Source organism: Pseudorca crassidens, chromosome 16 (genome assembly GCF_039906515.1).
Source record: "Pseudorca crassidens isolate mPseCra1 chromosome 16, mPseCra1.hap1, whole genome shotgun sequence".
In the NCBI taxonomy this organism is placed as follows: Eukaryota; Metazoa; Chordata; class Mammalia; order Artiodactyla; family Delphinidae; genus Pseudorca; species Pseudorca crassidens.
Window position 1 is genome coordinate 45,336,812 of NC_090311.1, and position 19,126 is coordinate 45,355,937.

Genomic DNA, 19,126 nt, shown 5'->3' on the forward strand with positions numbered 1-19,126 from the left:
AAAGTCGCTTTTTTCCGCTGGGCCCGTGAGCATAGAGGGTCACTCCGCCAGGATCCTAGAGCGACCGCGCGGCGCAGGCGAACGGCTCGGCCTGCACTTCCGGTGGCGCGAAGGGCGCGGGGCGAGCGAGCGAGGGCGGCGGCGGGCTGGCGCGGTGAGTGGGCCGGGGCCTCAGGAGCGCGAGCTGGCCGCTGTGGGGCGGTGCCGACTGGGCAACGGGCTGCCGGGCGCGGCTTCGGTCCTCAAGTCCCGGCTGCCGCGAGGGCTCTGCCGTGGCTGGCGCCGGGGGCGGAGGGAGCGGGGCGGGCCAGGCCTGCGAGGAGCGGCAGCCAGAGGCCTCGGGAGAGCGGAGATCTTAACGGAAGCCCGGGCGAGTTGAGGCCAGAGGAGGACAGGCCCGGGATCGTGAGCCGCATTCCTTACGCCCTCCATCAGTCGCGTGTCAGGATAAAACAGATTGAACCAAGCGCTTGGGTAGCACAGGGCTGTTCTGAGCGACTTACAGATTCATTTAAACTTCTAACACCATGATAATGTAGTGGCCTTATTGTCATCCCCATTTTATGGACGAGAAAGCAGGCACATTCCAGTGAGGCGTATTCGCATGGCCAACAGCTCGTTTCACTCAAGTTTCCCTTAATACCCGCACTTGCTGTGAAATGAGGCTGAGCACCAGTCGGAGCGCTGGACTTGGCGTTGGAAGTTGGGGCTGCAGTCAGTTCTGCCACTAAGAATACAGGCTCTGGGGTTAGGCTACTAGGGGGTGGGAACCTGGCCAAAGTATACCTGCCTTTCCTTAGAAATGGAAGTAAAATGAAGATAATCCCATAAAGCTGCTCTGAGAATTAGATAGCCCAGTGACTGGCACCCAGGCTGCCTGTTGGTATGATTTCCTCATCTGTAGTGTTCTAGATGGTTTAGATAGTCTCTGAGTTTCCTACTAGAACTGACTTCTGTAGTGTTGAAAAATAAACGTGGGGTGTTTTTCAGTGTATAATTACCATTATAGCTATTTTTGAACACCAACATCATGTACCTGACATACCTCCTTGTAATAGATGTTCTATAAATATTTACTAAAGTTAAGAAATGAGTAGTGCTCTCTCTGTAGTTTTGTGTTGTATGCAGTTTGCTTTTTCTGATACTTACCTTAATTGCAGCAGATATACTTAAATACACGAAGTCTCAGCACTGTCAGGCCTGGAGTCTCAATTATACAATAAGATGATGGAAAGGCAAGAACAGTGATGTAATTTTTGTTTTCAGTTATTTGCTTTGTAAGCTTGTGTGCAGAGACCCAGGGTAATTATTCCCATTTTAAAGTCTACTTGCTGACAATAAGATGTGGAAATTAGTTCCAATAATTGTATTACCTTTGCAGTCCTAGGTTTTCCCACATTGTCACCTTTGGACATTTGGACATTTCCCACATTTGGACTTTGTGCTTCTTTGGTTGTGGCCATTATTTTAAGTAACCTTATAAGTAATTAAATGAAATTAATTTATTTGAAATTTTGAATTTTTGTAGCATGTGGGTATTTTTAAAATTCCATCCTATTTTTACATGTAAACTTACTTTCCTCCTCTTCTTGTGTTTTACCTACCACCTTTTATTCTGTTTCATTACACTATCAAGTAAAAGTTCTTTTGAAATTTTCCTTTCTCAAAAAAAATTCATTGTTTCAAGTTTTCAAAGAATTGCCCTCTTTCTTGGATCATTGGAATCTAGAGGAAATAATTATGAAATATCTCTTCATTGACATTTTCCTCATCCAGTATTTATTGAATAGATTCACAGAAATTTTCCACTTCTTATAGAGTAGTTCTTACATTCAAAACAACTTATGCTACAAAGTTAGAACTCAGTTGTTCTCTAAAGCTGTGCAAGTAGAACGGCTAAACAAACAAGGATAAACAGAAATAGTTAACAAAGTAGTATGATTTGTCATTTCTTTCTGATTTGGACACCATAATGAGTCACCCATGAGTGTAAGTTTAACATGGGAGTAAATATTAAAATATAATGATAATCTATTACCCAAATTTTGATTGTCTTTTGGAGTTCTTTTATTCCTATTAAGATATTACATTGTCTCCACTTTTTAATCTCATTTGTTATTGTCCAACAAAAATTTAGATTTCATATTATCACTTTTTCTTTTTTTTTTGTCCTGTCCCAATAGACAAAAACTCCAAAGGTAAATTTGGTTATATTTGTTATGTTTGGACTCTGGAATTATTAGAATTATTTTGCAAGTATTTTTTCCCAGAATTGTCTTTGTTTTTATTATTATTTTTATTTATTTGCGGTACGCGGGCCTCTCACTGTTGTGGCCTCTCCCATTGCGGAGCACAGGCTCTGGACGCGCAGGCTCAGTGGCCATGGCTTACGGACCCAGCCGCTCCGTGGCATGTGGGATCTTCCCAGACCGGGGCATGAACCCGTGTCCCCTGCATCGGCAGGCGGACTCTCAACCACTGCGCCACCAGGGAAGCCCGTCTTTGTTTTTATATATATTGAATACATTAAAAAAATTTTTTATTGGAGTATAGTTGCTTTACAATGTTGTGTTAGTTTCTACTGTACAGCAAATACATATATACATATGTATATATACATATACAGCAAATATATATATATACATATATCCCCTCTTTTTTGGATTTCCTTCCCATTTAGATCACCACAGACACTGAGGAGAGTTCCTTGGGCTATACAGTAGTTTCTCATTAGTTATGTATTTTATACATAGTATCAGTAGTGTATATATGTCAATCCCAATCTCCCAATTCATCCCACCCGCCCCCTTTCCCCCTTGTTTTCATGTTTGTTCTCTCTCTATGTCTGTGTCTTTCTGCTTTGTAAATAAGATCATCTATACCAATATTTTCAGATTCCATATATATGCCTTAATATACGATATTTAATTTAAAAATGGATGCAGTTTTGATGGGCTGAAGAGATATTAAAGTTGAATAATTAACAAATCATCTATAATTTGTTTTTTTTTTTTTTTCTACACATAGAAAATTCTGAGCTGTGTAGCTCTAGGAAGTGAAATATTCATTCAGAAGAAGAGTGTAGACTCTTAAGAATACATTTGGCTCTTCACCATGCGGTTAGGAAAACCTAAGGGAGGTATATCTCGGAGCTCGAGCCAAGGAAAAGTCTATGAGAACCAGCGCAAAACAGGCCGGCAGCGGCAGAGATGGGGAATGACTGTTCGCTTTGAATCAAGCTTGAGTAGACTGAGAAGAAGCTTGGATGAGAAGCCTTATAAATGTGTCGAATGTGAAAAGAGTTTCAGTCAGAGCTCAACTCTTTTTCAACACCAGAAGATCCATACTGGAAAGAAATCCCATAAATGTGCTGATTGTGGAAAAAGCTTCTTTCAGAGTTCTAATCTCATTCAGCATCGACGGATCCATACTGGGGAAAAGCCCTACAAATGTGATGAGTGTGGAGAAAGGTTTAAACAGAGCTCAAATCTCATTCAGCACCAGAGAATTCATACTGGAGAAAAACCCTATCAGTGTGATGAATGTGGCCGATGTTTCAGCCAGAGTTCCCACCTCATTCAACATCAGAGAACCCACACAGGGGAGAAACCCTACCAGTGCAGTGAATGTGGCAAATGCTTCAGCCAGAGCTCTCATCTTAGGCAGCACATGAAGGTGCACAAAGAAGAGAAGCCTCGTAAAACCCGGGGCAAAAATATTAGGGCAAAAACTCACTTAGTATCATCTTGGAAAGCTGGTAAAGGAAGGAAGTCAGTGGCTGGCCTCCGCTAAGTAAAGGGCACTGCAACAGCCCTCTTTTAAAAATAAAAAGCATTTCTTTTAGAACTGGAGATATTTTTTAATAGTGCACTTAAATACTGTATCCTTTCCTAGCATGGAGACATTGGGAGTTTAATGACATTGGACTGAGAGAAATTACATTGAGTCCAGCCTTCCTTATTTTTTATGTAACTTGGAGTACAAAGAATTGAAAATGTGTTTTGAGAGAATATAAGCTTGATCTCATTCGAAATTGCTTCTTGCATCATTTTGACAAAACAGTCATGTTTTGATGACACGTGTAGAAGTGTAGTTCCAGTGACTACTCAGTTTCAGGAATTTCTGTGGAAGGAATACTTAAAAGGGAGAAGAAATTAATTCCATTAGTTTTGGAGTTCTGTAGTAGATGAGATTTTATGTTTGTAAAGTTTTGTAGTGTATTAGCCATTGGTTTGTAAGTATGACTCAAGATTCAACATATTAAAATGAATTCATGTTCACAAATTTTTAATCAAGAAGGTGCATCACTCTATGTTAGCTTTCCTTTGTTTCTTTCCTGCTGCTTATGGATAATTAATTAAAGGAGTAGAATTTCCCTGTTTTTCACTAAATTCTTAGTAAGTGATACTCTAGAAGCCAAAGAGAGAACTGAATTAGACCGCAGGTCTCCTATTCCTGCTAATACTATCCTTTGTGATGGTGTTACGCCATGTCACTTGTTTTCCAGAAATTAGAATGGATTTATGTTAGTCCATCCCCATGGCTTTGACTTCTCTTGGCATTCTCTTGTGCTCTGGCAAACTGAACTAGCCTTTTAGATCTATGAATAAATAATTAAACCAAAATTATTTTTCCAAAACCATCTCAACTTGCAAATTAAAAATCTACAATTTACTTGCCTCCCTGCCTTCCCCTTTGAGAGCTTCATATAACCCTGATTATCTTAAATGTTTGCCTGTAGCAAAGTGAGGTTTTTAAAAAGTCAAGTGTTGGTGCATTGTAGCTCCTTTGAAATCTAAGTTTAACTTTTTCTGAGTTATATGAATTATTTACAAAACCAAACAATTTCTTATCTTTCATCAGAACAATGCCGAGTACCAAACATTTTGATTAGCCTTCAGCTTAGGTTTTAATTTCTATTGAACGCTGACATTCTTCTGATTTTTTTTTGTATCTTTCAAATCATAGCAGTTCCTGCTGTACTCATAATGACAGTTATCCATAAAAAACTTTTTTAAATGGAGTATTTTGGATACTACTACCTTCTGTTTATTTTTCTCTTGGGAAATTGTTTTGATGTAGTAGGCAACATCTAAAATCACAGCCTTTGGAAGAATCACTTATTTTGTCTGTCTTTGATTGTCTCATACTTGAACTTTGCCTCCCTCGTGGCCTTGTATTTGAGTGCAGAGTCATAGAAGATGGCTTTGTTGACAGCATTTCATCCAATAGGATATCCACAAAGTGTTTTGTGAGTACAGGCATGCCTTGGAGTACCACAATAAAGCAAATATCGTGAGGAAGTGAGTCACCTGAATTTTCTATTTCCCAGTACATATAGAAGTTATGTTTACACTGTACTGTAGTCTATTAACTGCAATAGCATTATGTCTAAAAAACAATGTAATACCTTAATTAAAAATACTTTATTGCTAAAAAATGCTAACCATCGTCTGAGCCTTCAGTGAGTCATAGCAGTAACGTCAAAGAACACTGATCACAGGGCTTCCCTGGTGGCGCAGTGGTTGAGAGTCCGCCTGCCGATGCAGGGAACACGGGTTCATGCCCCGGTCTGGGAAGATCCCACATGCCGCGGAGCGGCTGGGCCCGTGAGCCATGGCTGCTGAGCCTGCGTGTCCGGAGCCTGTGCTCCACAACGGGAGAGGCCGCAACAGTGAGAGGCCCGTGTACCGAAAAAAAAAAAAAGATCACTGATCACAGATCATGTAACAAATATAACAATAATGAAAATGTTTAAAATATTGAAAGAATTGCCAAAATATGACACAAAAATGAAGTGAACAAGTGCTGTTGGAAAATGGCACCAATAGACTCGTTTGATGCAGGGTTGACACAAACCTTCAATTTATTTTAAAAAAAAAAAAGCAGTAAGGCAAAGCACAATAAAACAAGGTATAACTTATGAAGTGATCACAGTTATCTTTTACAAAAGACATTGTTTAGATTTTACTGATCGACTTATTATGTCTTCAGAGGCAGAGAAGCTATTGAATCAAATCTGAAATTGTCAGTGGCAAAAGTATTACTCCCACAAATTTAAAGGTGAGTTCAATTTTATTTTGGCTTGAGTCAGTACTCCTGAGAGAAAGGGATACCTATAAAGGGCAAGAACCATCTAATAAGTTCCTAAGGAAAATGTAAGTATTTGTATGCTTTTTTTTGGCAGGTAGTGGGAGTACCTCTTCAAAATAGAAATTCGTAGCCACAAACAGTATTTATTCTCATGTTAGGGAAGTAAAGTGCTGTCATTCTGTCGAGAAAATAAATATCTGTTGAATACTGGCCATGCGTAAAAGACTGGTAGAAAAGGTAATTTTTTTTTTAAGGTAATACTAAAAATACAGGTCATGAATATATAGTATGACTGCCATTCAAATTGGGAGAATTTACATCTGGTACAGGGAAGAAGGAAGGGATCTTGAAAGGGTTGACATTTACATTAGGTTAGGGAATAGAAACCCAAAAGTCTGTAGAGGCCAGGTAGCTAATGTAAATGAAATGAGAAGAGCTGAGTGCTGTAAACTGAAGTGCACATGCCCATCTAAAAGGATAACCCTGACTCAGTTTTAGCCAGTTAATGCCACGCAGAGATTCTGGCCCAGATATGCCAGGTCTTTTGATTTTCCAAGAGAAACAGATTTTAAAGTTCACAACACTTCTTAACCAGTTTGCCACACCTGAATTGTATTTTGAAGGCTGTGTGTGTGACTGTGTCTGTGTTGGAGGAGGGGGTGGCAGAGGGAGAGAGCCTGGTATGGTGAGAGGCAGAGGTACATGATGGAGCGGAAGCTGCATAGCACAGAAGAATCTGCTCAGAGAACAGCAGGTGGCTGCTTTATTGACAGTCCAGTTTCATCTAAGAGTTGTGAGAGAGAAGGCTGGAATGGGCCTCCAGCAGAGCCTTAAATATCAACATTAAGAGTGAAATGGTTTAATAAGATGGGATGCATGAAGGTTTTTGGAGCACAGGTTAGAAGGTAATGGATGATCCAATGAGAAATAATAGCCAGCCAGAAGAAAAATCTCCCAGAAGAGACCCACTTGGCTCACTGGACCTACAAAGCTTCACTTCCTGCCTTGGGGCACAAGTCACCTTTCATTTCCTGTCCCACACTTAATGACATCAACTCCAAACTGCTCTGTACCTTTGCTTATTCTGCTTTGACTAGTATATATTTCTGAGAGTTAGGCCTCCAGAGAGTAGGCTTTGAACCTTCCTTAGATGTTCTTCCTTTAACTGAATTGTAACCATCTCACTAGACAGTGAACTCCTGGCTTATAGTAGTCATTCAATTGAAAGTTTTAATGAAGAAAGGCCAAGAAGGAAGTACAGAAAGAAGGTTAGAGAAAGAGGTAAGAATTTAGTTCTGGAAAGTTTTTAGGTTGGCTGTCAGCTTCCGTGGCAACCTAGCTAGAGTCCCACCTAGAACGTCACTTTCCCTGTCTGCCATCCCTCTCCCTCTTCTTCAGTCTTCTCTATTCTTTGGAAAGCCCTTGCTCATTGCATAATTCATTCTTCAGCCTTGCACATAGCACACACATTTGTTGAATGAATTAAATAGGTAGTGAAAGGACAGATGTATAAAATACCATCAAACTCTAAGCAATCAGATTCTCATGGTCTGAAGGAACCTGGGAAGGCCACTTACCTCATCCTCCTCTAAATTGGATGATTATTTTGTGATGACCAGATTCTTCTATTATGTTCTTTGAAGTATAAAATACACATAGAATCTATATGGTTTTAGAAAACTAATGTCATTTTCAACTTTTAAGTCACTCAAAACTCTGTGTTTTCCCCCTTAAAAGCATATCTGGAACATTTTTAGGACTTGGCAGACTTTAAAACAGACTTTTTTTTATATATCAGTTTTGTGACCAAGCAATTCCATATCCTCCAAAAGTCAGTGAAGTTTTTGGGAAGAGATGTGAAGTTGGTAATTTGGAGAGACTTCTCTATATGATTTGAAAGGTAGACACCTGGGTCACAGAGACCACTTGGTGTCCCTGAGAGTCAAGCGTACTCTTGTAATAGTCCAAGTTGAAAGAAATGTTTAAAGCAGGGCTATGGAGTAGGAAGTGCAGGGAGGAAAGAAGTAAGAGATACTGTGGTAGCAGTGGACAGGCCTGGAGACTCATCAGATTTGAGGTGCAAGCAAGAGAGGAAACAAGATGATGGAGGTTTCCAGCCTAGGTGACTAGGAGGTGTGAGGGAGAAGATGATTAATTTGCTTTAGGAAGTGCTGATCTTGAGATGCTTGGAATATCTGGGTGAAAAATATAACGGGAGATTGAATATCTGTGTCTGAAGTGTAGAAGATATTGAAGAAGGAACTCAATATTTGTGCCACTCTTTGCCAGATGCTTTATATACGTTAGATGTATACTAGTCTGCTTGGGCTGCCATAACAAGATATCTGACTTAGTGGCTTAAACAGCAGATGTTTATTTTCTCACAGTTCTGGAGACCAGAAACCCATGTTCAAGGTTCCAGCAGAGATGGTTTCCAGTGAGGAATACCTTCCTACGTTCCAGACATCTGCCTTCTCACTTGGCCTTTCCTCACTCCATGCACAGGAGCAGAGAGAGAGATTTCATTCTCTAGTGTCTCTTAAAAGGATACCAGTCTAGTCCTATTAGATTAGGACCCCACCCTTCTGACCTTATTTAACCTGAATTCCATCCTTAAAGGCCCTATCTACCAGTACAGTCACACTGGGGGTTAGGGCTTTCCCATATGACTTTGGGGAGGAAACAATTCAGACCCCAATAGATATTTCCTATTATAAACAGAGAATTCTAGTAATTTACTCAAGGTTAAACAGGACCAAAAGGTCCATGTCCTTTTGAATGCCCCTATTTAAAATCTTGTTACCACATCCTAGACCATGTGAGATGAATCCACTTTTATGGCTATCAGAAACAAAAGTAACAACCCCATCCTCTTTGACCTCAGAGAGAGAGGAGACATGAAGAATAGGGACAATAAGAATGAGTGTTGACTCTATACACAGCCTTCAGCTCTCCTGACTCCCTGGCTGAGTCTACCTTGGTTGCATAGATTCCCATAAGTCTGGATTTATTTGTACCTTAAGAACCAAAGGATCATGAGAAGACAGGGAAACACACAGCAGATGAAGGAGCAAGGTAAAAACCCACCAGACCTAACAAATGAAGAGGAAATAGGCAGTCTACCTGAAAAAGAATTCAAAGTAATGATAGTAAAGATGATCCAAAATCTTGGAAATAGAATGGAGAAAATATAAGAAACATTTAACAGGGACCTAGAAGAACTGAAGAGCAAACAAACTGATGAAAAACATAATGAAATTAAAAAGTCTCTAGAAGGAATCAATAGCAGAATAATTGAGGCAGAAGAACGGATAAGTGACCTGGAAGATAAAATAGTGGAAGTAACTACTGCAGAGCAGAATAAAGAAAAAAGAATGAAAAGAATTGAGGACAGTCCCAGAGACCTCTGGGACAACATTAAACACACAAACATTTGAATTATAGGGGTTCCAGAAGAAGAAGAGAAAAAGAAAGGGACTGGGACTTACCTGGTGGCACAGTGATTGAGAATTCACCTGCCAATGCAGGGAACATGGGTTCGAGCCCTGGTCTGGGAAGATCCCACATGCCGCGGAGCAACTAAGCCCATGCGCCACAACTACTGAGCCTGTGTGCTAGAGCCCGCGAGCTACAACTACTGAGTCCTAGTGCCACAACTACTGAAGCCTGTGTGCCTAGAGCCCATGCTCCACAACAAGAGAAGCCACTGCAATGAGAAGCCCGTGTGCAATGAAGAGTAGCCCCCACTCGCTAGAAAAACCCGCTCGCAACAACAAAAACCCAATGCAGCCAAAAATTTAAAAAAATTTTAATTAAAAAAATAAATAAATAAAAAGAAAGGGACTGAGAAAATATTTGAAGAGATTATAGTTCAAAACTTCCCTAATATGGGAAAGGAAATAGGTAATCAAGTCCAGGAAGTGCAGGGAGTCCCATACAGCATAAATCCAAAGAAAAACGTGCCAAGACACATATTAATCAAACTATCAAAAATTAAATACAAAGAAAAAATATTAAAAACAGCAAGGGAAAAACAACAAATAATATACAAGGGAATCCCCATAAGGTAAACAGCTGATCTTTCAGCAGGAACTCTGAAAGCCAGAAGGGAGTGACAGGACATATGTAAAGTGGTAGATGGGAAAAACCTACAACCAAGATTACTCTACTCAGCAAGGAACTCATTCAGATTCGACAGAGAAATTAAAACCTTTACAGACAAGCAAAAGCTAAGAGAATTCAGCACCACCAAACGAGCTTTACAACAAATGCTAAAGGAACTTCTCTAGGCAGGAAAAACAAGAGAAGGAAAAGACCCACAATAACAAACACAAAACAATTAAGAAAATGGTAATAGAAACATACATATCGATAACTACCTTAAATGTAAATGGATTAAATGCTCCAACCAAAAGACAGACTGGCTGAATGGATACAAAAATAAGCCCCGTATATATGCTGTCTACAAGTGACCCACTTCAGACCTAGGGACACATACAGACTGAAAGTGAGGGGATGGAAAAAGATCCCATGCAAATGGAAATCAAAAGAAAGCTGCAGTAGCAATTCTCATATCAGACAAAATAGACTTTAAAATAAAGACTATTACAAGAGACAAAGAAGGACACTACATAATGATCAAGGGATCAATCCAAGAAGAAGATATAACAATTATAAATACTTATGCACCCAACATAGGAGCACCTCAATACATAAGGCAAATGCTAACAGCCATAAAAGGGGAAATCGACAATAACACAATCATAGTAGCGGATATTAACACCCCACTTTCACAATGGACATATCATCCAAAATGAAAATAAATAAGGGAACACAGGGCTTCCCTGGTGGTGCAGTGGTTGAGAGTCCGCCTGCCGATGCAGGGGACACAGCTTCGTGCCCTGGTCTGGGAAAATCCCACATGCCGTGGAGCGGCTAGGCCCGTGAGCCATGGCCACTGAGCCTGTGGGTCCGGAGCCTGTGCTCCACAACGGGAGAGGCCACAATAGTGAGAGGCCTGCGTACCGCAAAAAAAATAAATAAAAATAAAAAATAAGGGAACACAGGCTTTACATGATACATTAAACAAGATGGACTTAATTGATATTTATAGGACATTCCATCCAAAAACAACAGAATGCACTTTCTTCTCAAGTGCTCACAGAATGTTCTCCAGGATCATGTCTTGGGTCTCAATTCAAGCCTTGGTAAATTTAAGAAAATTGAAATCACATCAAGTATCTTTTCTGACCACAACACTATGAGACTAGATATCAGTTACAGGAAAAAATCTGTAAGAAATACAAACACATGGAGGCTAAACAATACACCACTTAATAACCAAGAGATCACTGAAGAAATCAAAGAGGAAATCAAAAATATATAGAAACAAATGACAAAACACGATGACTCAAAACCTATGGGATGCAGCAAAAGCAGTTCCAAGAGGGAAGTTTATAGCAACACAATCCTACCCCAAGAAACATGAAACATCTCAAATAAACAACCTAATCTTACACCTAAAGTAATTAGAGAAAGAAAAACAAAAAAACCCAAAGTTAGCAGAAGGAAAGAAATCATAAAGATCAGATCAGAAATAAATGAAAAAGAAATGAAGGAAACAATAGCAAAGATCAATAAAACTAAAAGTTGGTTCTTTAAGAAGATAAACAAAATAGATAAACCATTAGCCAGACTCATCAAGAAAAAAAGAGAGAAGACTCAACAGAATTAGAAATGAAAAAGGAGAAGTAACAACTGACACTGCAGAAATATAAAGGATCATGAGAGATTACTACAAGCAACTATATGCCAATAAAATGGACAACCTGGAAGACATGGACAAATTCTTAGAAAAGCACAACCTTCCGAGACTGAACCAGGAAGAAACAGAAAATATAAACAGACCAATCACGAGCACTGAAATTGAGACTGTGATTAAAAATCTTCCAAGAAACAAAAGCCCAGGACCAGATGGCTTCACAGGCGAATTCTATCAAACATTTAGAGAACAGCTAACACCTATCCTTCTTAAACTCTTCCAAAATAGAGCAGAGGGAGGAACACTCCCAAACTCATTCTACGAAGCCACCATCACCCTGATACCAAAACCAGCCAAAGGTGTCACAAGAAAGAAAATTACAAGCCAATATCACTGATGAACATAGATGCAAAAATCCTCAACAAAATACTAGCAAACAGAATCCAACAGCACATTAAAAGGATCGTACACCATGATCAAGTGGGGTTTATCCCAGGAATGCAAGGATTCTTCAGTATACACCAATCAATCAATGGGATACACCATATTAACAGATTAAAGGACAAAAAACATATGATCATCTCAATAGATGCAGAAAAAGCTTTTGACAAAATTCAACACCTATTTATGATAAAAAACTCTTCAGAGAGTAGGCATAGAAGGAACCTACCTCAACATAATAAAGGCCATATACGACAAACCCACAGCCAACATGGTTCTCAATGGTGAAAAACTGAAAGCATTTCCTCTAAGATCAGGAAAAAGACAAGGTTGTCCATTCTCACCACTATTATTCACCATAGTTTTGGAAGTTTTAGCCACAGCAATGAGAGAAGAAAAAGAAATAAAAGGAATCCAAATCGGAAGAGAAGAAGTAAAACTGTCACTGTTTGCAGATGACATGATACTACACATAGAGAATCCTATAGACGCTACCAGAAAACTACTAGAGCTAATCAATGAATTTGGTAAAGTAGCAGGATACAAAATTAATGCACGGAAATCTCTGGCATTCCTATACCCTAATGATGAAAAATCTGAAAGAGAAATTAAGGAAACACTCCCATTTACCACTGCAACAAAAAGAATAAAATACCTAGGTATAAACCTACCTAAGGAGACAAAAGACCTGTATGTAGAAAACTACAAGACACTGATAAAAGAAATTAAAGATGATACAAACAGATGGAGAGATATACCATGTTCTTCACTTGGAAGAATCAACATTGTGAAAATGACTCTACTACCCAAAGCAATCTACAGATTCAATGCAATCCCTATCAAAATACCAGTGGCATTTTTCACAGAACGAGAACAAAAAATTGATACTTATTATCAAAGACAAAAAGCAGAGAAATAGAAGTGAAAGTTCTATCAGTTCCTCTCTATGGCTCTTCAAAGAATTGATAATGTGAAGTCATAGAAAAGTGCTGCCTGCTGAATGCACACAAGGTCATGAGTTTGTCTGCATCAAATCACGAGGACTGATTTTAAAAGATAACATTATGGGAAAGCAAGAGCTTCTTCTGTGTCTCAACTAAGGGAGGCACATTGGTGCCAGTTCCCACCAAAAAACCCAAAATCTCGGTTTCCAGGTCAGTTTAAGGAAAAGAATGCATTTGTTCTGAGAAGGCAAACTCCAAGCAAGGCAACACTCAGCAGGGAGGGATGATCTACCTGGACCAAAAGGGCTACAGAGAGAGGACCAGCTGCTTAGATAGAGTTCAGATGGATAAGATGAACAGAGCCCAAGACAGGGGACTCAACTGAACGGGAAAGAGAAGAAGTGATCTGAAAAAAACGGACCTGATTGAATTTGAAGAGCAGGAAAAAGAAAAAGAACATTGGGTCTGAAAGAAGATGGGCTTTGGGAGCTGGGAGAGAATCTAGGACTAAGGAAAGGTTGATGATCCATCTCTGTCAGGGAACTCCCTTTTTTGGCCTTTCCTGAGTAGGGATGGTGTCACTCCGGAGCCTGAGGCTTCCTGAGATTAACGGGATCTACTTTAAATCAGGGGCCACTGAATGATTTCTCATTTACCCAGCCCAGTTGATTCTTCTCACTAGGTCATTTTTACAGTCAAATCCACAGCGGTCCCAGAGGCCTCTTTCTGTGTGGTCACATGCTATTTAGCCCCCACTTACCCTTTCCAGTTAACCACTGCAAACATCACTCTGAGCCAGGCAGGGGTGAGGAGCTCTGACACCTCAGCTTCCTTGGCTGCTCCTATCCTCAGTGATCACTCACCAATAGCAACATCTTAAACCTGCATAGCACTTGATATCATTGTCTTCAGTTCTCTCATTCAGTCTTGGCTGCATCTCTAGGTTGATTTATTGTCCTCATCATATTTAGAAAGAAACTAGAGCTCAAATGGATTGAGTGCTCTGAAAGAGCCTGGATATGAACCCATATCTTCTTCCCCCCAGCTCAGGGCTCTTTCCACATTACACACATCTCTGTGCATCCACAGCACCATTATACCACACCGTGTAATGCAGCCCCCTTCATGCCTTTTCTTTTTATATTCACCAGCATGGGTACTAGGGTCTTCTTAATTGGGTTATCAGTTTTCTAAGGATACAAATCAAGTCTCATACTTCTGCTTTGTCAAATGAGTAATGCTCTGTTAAACACTCGATACCTGTCTAAGTATTTTATTTTTTAATCCATTACAAAATATAGAAAATATAAAATTATAAGAAACCAAGATGAATAACACAACATATGTTCTTCATGGCATGTTGAAAACCTATTAGTGATCAGGGACCTCTCTGGTGGTCCAGTGGTTAAGAATCCGCCTTCCAATGCAAGAGATGTGGGTTCCATCCCTGGTCGGGGAACTAAGGTCCCACATGCCATGGGGCAAATAAGCTCATGCGCCACAACTAGAGAGAAGCCTGCTCGCCACAACAAAGAGCCTGAGTGCTGCAACAAAAGATTCCATGTGCCGCAACTAAGACCCAACGCAGCTAAAAATAAATAAATACTTTTTAAAAAAGAAAGAAAATCTATTAGTGATCATACTGAGTCATTAGCGGTAGTTTTCAAAGCCCTATTCATTGCATAGTCTCTGAGACCACTGAGGGCTTCAACATGTTTTTTTTGTGTGTCAGAATCCCATTAGAAGAGATTAGATTTGGTTTCTACCAACCTATGTGCCAATGCCACAGTCAGCCTATGGTTCATGAAATTCTTGAATTTCATGCCCCAAATCATTCTGCTTCTGATGAATGACAATGAGAATACTGGATGAAGAACCATCCAGTTAAAAGGGATGAACAACTCATCCCTTTTAAATCAATATCAAATTGTACTCTCAACTTCCATCTACAATAGCAAACAATATGTTTTTCTTCAATCCCAAAGATTCAGTTATACACTCATAACTTGCTTCTATCATTTTTATTGGCCATAATAAAGAGAATCAATTTTTTAGTCCAGTTAAACATGGAGGATTTGTCCACCAAGTTGTATTCTGAAACAATGGGAGGGTAGCATTGCCTTCTTGCAATGCTGTGTAACTTTTAGAGCTAAATCATCACAGTTGAATTGAGAACAAAGTAAAGGAAGAGTGAGAAATCGCAGGCATGTTTCTAAATGCATAGTCCAGGGTTTAAAGTTGAAATTTCTACATTCAAAACAAAGTAGTGATTGCACATCATACTCATCAAACTGTACGCATTAAATATGTGCAGTTTTTATATATCAATTATACCTCAATAAAGCTGCTAAAACAAAGTGAATGATCCTATACATTTCACCTTGAAAGTTACTGAGAAGAAAAGGGAAAAACAGAAACAACAGTTTTCATTAGAATCAGAAACTATTTTTGAAGTCTAATTGACTCCAGAGGAAACATTTGGGGTAAGATACTAGGAGTAGAAGATTTCTTTGGGGCCAGTGGTCACCTTTAAGAAATTCTTCAGATCTCCAGGTTGATACTGTCAGAATCAAGTTGAATTGTACCACATCTAGCTGGTGTCTGAGCATTGTTTGGTGGTGTGGGGAACCCTCCCACACATCAGAATTGGTGACCAGAATCCTAAGGCCCAAAAGATAATAATGAGTTGGCCATATGATGAGTGGGGCAGAGGAGCTTTTAAGAATGAGTGACTGGGGGGCAGAAGAGGAACCAAGATGGTGGAGTAGAAGGACGTGCTCTCACCCCCTCTTGTGAGAACACCAGAATCACAACTAGCTGCTGGGCAATCATCTACAGGAAGACACTGGAACTCACCAAAAAAGATACCCCACATCCAAACACAAAGGAGAAGCCACAATGAGATGGTAGGAGGGGCACAATCATAGTAAACTCAAATCGCATAACTGCTGGGTGGGTGACTCACAGACTGGAGAACACTTATACCACAGAAGTCCACCCACTGGAGTGAAGGTTCTGAGCCCCACGTCAGGCTTCCCAACCAGGAGATCCAGCAACGGGAGGAGGAATTCCTAGAGAATCAGACATTGAAGCCCAGTGGGATTTGATTGCAGGACTTTGACAGGACTGGGGGAAACAGAGACTCCACTCTTGGAGGGCACACACAAAGTAGTGTGTGCATCAGGACCCAGGGGAAGGAGCAGTGACCCCAGGGGAGACTGAACCAGACCTACCTGCTAGTGTTGGAGGGTCTCCTGCAGAGGAGGGGGGTGGCTGTGGCTCACCGTGGGGACAAGGACACTGGCAGCAGAAGTTCTGGGAAGTACTCTGTGGTGTGAGCCCTCCCAGAGTCTGCCATTAGCCCCATCAAAGAGCCCAGGTAGGCTCCAGTGTTGGGTTGACTCAGGCCAAACAACCAACAGGGAGGGAACCCAGCCCCACCCATCAGCAGTCAAGCGGATTAAAGTTTTACTGAGCTCTGCCCACCAGAGCAACAGTCAGCTCTACCCACCACCAGTCCCTCCCATCAGGAAACTTGCACAAGCCTCTTAGATAGCCTCATCCACCAGAGGCAAGACAGGAGAAGCAAGAAGAAGTACAATCCTGCAGCCTGTGGAACAAAAACCACATTCACAGAAAGACAGACAAGATAAAAAGGCAGAGGGCTATGTACCAGATGAAGGAACAAGATAAAACCCCAGAAAAACAACTAAATGAAGTGGAGATAGGCAACCTTCCAGAAAAAGAATTCAGAATGATAGTGAAGATGATACAGGACCTCGGAAAAAGAATGGAGGCAAAGATCAAGAAGATGCAAGAAATGCTTAACAAAGACCTAGAAGAATTAAAGAACAAACAAACAGAGATGAACAATACAATAACTGAAATGAAAACTACACAAGAAGGAATCAATAGCAGAATAAATGAGGAAGAAGAACGGATAAGTGACCTGGAAGACAGAATTGTGGAATTCACTGCTGCGGAACAGAATAAAGAAAAAGGAATGAAAAGAAATGAAGACAGCCTAACAGACCTGGGGGACAACATTAAACGCAACAACATTCGCATTATAGGGGTCCCAGAAGGAGAAGAGAGAGAGAAAGAACCAGAGAAAATATTTGAAGAGATTATAGTGGAAAACTTCCCTAACATGGGAAAGGAAATAGCCACCCAAGTCCAGGAAGCACAGTGAGTCCCATACAGGATAAACCCAAGGAGAAACATGCCAAGACACATAGTAATCAAATTGGCAAAAATTAAAGACAAAGAAAAATTATTGAAAGCAGCAAGGGAAAAATGACAAATAACATACAAGGGAACTCCCATAAGGTTAACAGCTGATTTTTCAGCAGAAACTCTACAAGCCATAAGGGAGTGGCATGATATACTTAAAGTGATGAAAGGGAAGAACCTACAACCCAGATTACTCTACCCAGAAAGGATCTCATTCAGATACGATGGAGAAATCAAAAGCTTTACAGACAAGCAAAAGCAAAGAGAATTCAGCACCACCAAACCAGCTCTACAACAAATGCTAAAGGAACTTCTCTAAGTGAGAAACACAAGAGAAGAAAAGGACCTACAAAAACAAACGCAAAACAATTAAGAAAATGGTCATAGGAACCTACATATTGATAATTACCTTAAACGTGAATGGATTAAATGCAGCAACCAAAAGACACAGGCTTGCTGAATGGATACTAAAACAAGACCCACATATATGCTGTCTACAAGAGACCCACTTCAGACCTAGGGACACATACAGACTGAAATGAGGGGATGGAAAAAGATATTCCATGCAAATGGAAATCAAAAGAAGGAGTACTTATATTCATATCAGATAAAATAGACTTTAAAGTAAAGAATGTTACAAGAGACAAGGAAGAACACTACATAATGATCAAAGGATCAATCCAAGAAGAAGATATAACAATTACAAATATATATGCACCCAACATAGGAGCACCTCAATACATAAGGCAACTGCTAACAGCCATAAAAGAGGAAATCAACAGTAACACAATAATAGTGGGGGAGTTTAACACCTCACTTACACCAATGGACAGATCATCCAAAATGAAAATAAATAAGGAAACAGAAGCTTTAAATCACACAATAGACCAGATAGATTTAATTGATATTTATAGGACATTCCATCCAAAAACAACAGATTACACTTTCTTCTCAAGTGCGCACGGAACATTCTCCAGGATAGATCACATCTTGGGTCACAAATCAAGCCTCAGTAAATTTAAGAAAATTGAAATCATATCAAGCATCTTTTCTGATCACAATGCTATGAGATTAGAAATGAATTACAGGGAAAAAAAAGTAAAAAACAAAAACACATGGAGGCCAAACAATACGTTACTAAATAACCAAGAGATCACTGAAGAAATCAAAGAGGAAATCAAAAAATACCTAGAGAAAAATGACAATGAAAACACGATGATCCAAAACCTATGGGATGCACCAAAAGGATTTCTAAGAGGGAAGTTTATAGCTACACAAGCCTACCCCAAAAACAAGAAAAATCTCAAGTAAACAATCTGACCTTACACCTAAAGGAACTAGAGAAAGAAGAACAAACAAAACCCAAAGTTAGCGGAAGGAAAGAAATCATAAAGATCAGAGCAGAAATAAATGAAATAGAAACAAAGAAAACAATAGCAAAGATTAATAAAACTAAAAGCTGGTTCTTTGAGAAGATAAATAAAATTGATAAACCATTAGCCAGACTCACCAAGAAAAAGAGAGAGAGGACTCAAATCAATAAAATTAGAACTGAAAAAGAAGTTACAAAAGACACCGCAGAAATACAAAGCATCCTAAGAGACTACTACAAGCAACTCTATGCCAATAAAACAGACAGCCTGGAAGAAATGGA

At 39.8% G+C, this 19,126-nt stretch overlaps 1 protein-coding gene across 2 annotated transcripts; it reads left to right on the forward strand.

The window, feature by feature from the left end:
• The first annotated feature begins 81 nt into the window (after positions 1 to 81).
• On the forward strand, positions 82 to 5,446 carry ZNF22 (zinc finger protein 22). Of its 2 annotated transcripts, none has more exons than XM_067710189.1 (2): positions 82 to 154; positions 3,028 to 5,446. In XM_067710189.1, the coding sequence occupies exon 2, from the start codon at positions 3,115 to 3,117 to the stop codon at positions 3,790 to 3,792; it is 678 nt and encodes a 225-aa protein (XP_067566290.1). In that variant the 5' UTR covers positions 82 to 154; positions 3,028 to 3,114; the 3' UTR covers positions 3,793 to 5,446. The 2 variants fall into 2 exon arrangements, with proteins under 2 accessions (XP_067566290.1, XP_067566291.1); XM_067710190.1 differs by lacking the exon at positions 82 to 154 and adding an exon at positions 294 to 405.
• Positions 5,447 to 19,126: the final 13,680 nt, after the last annotated feature.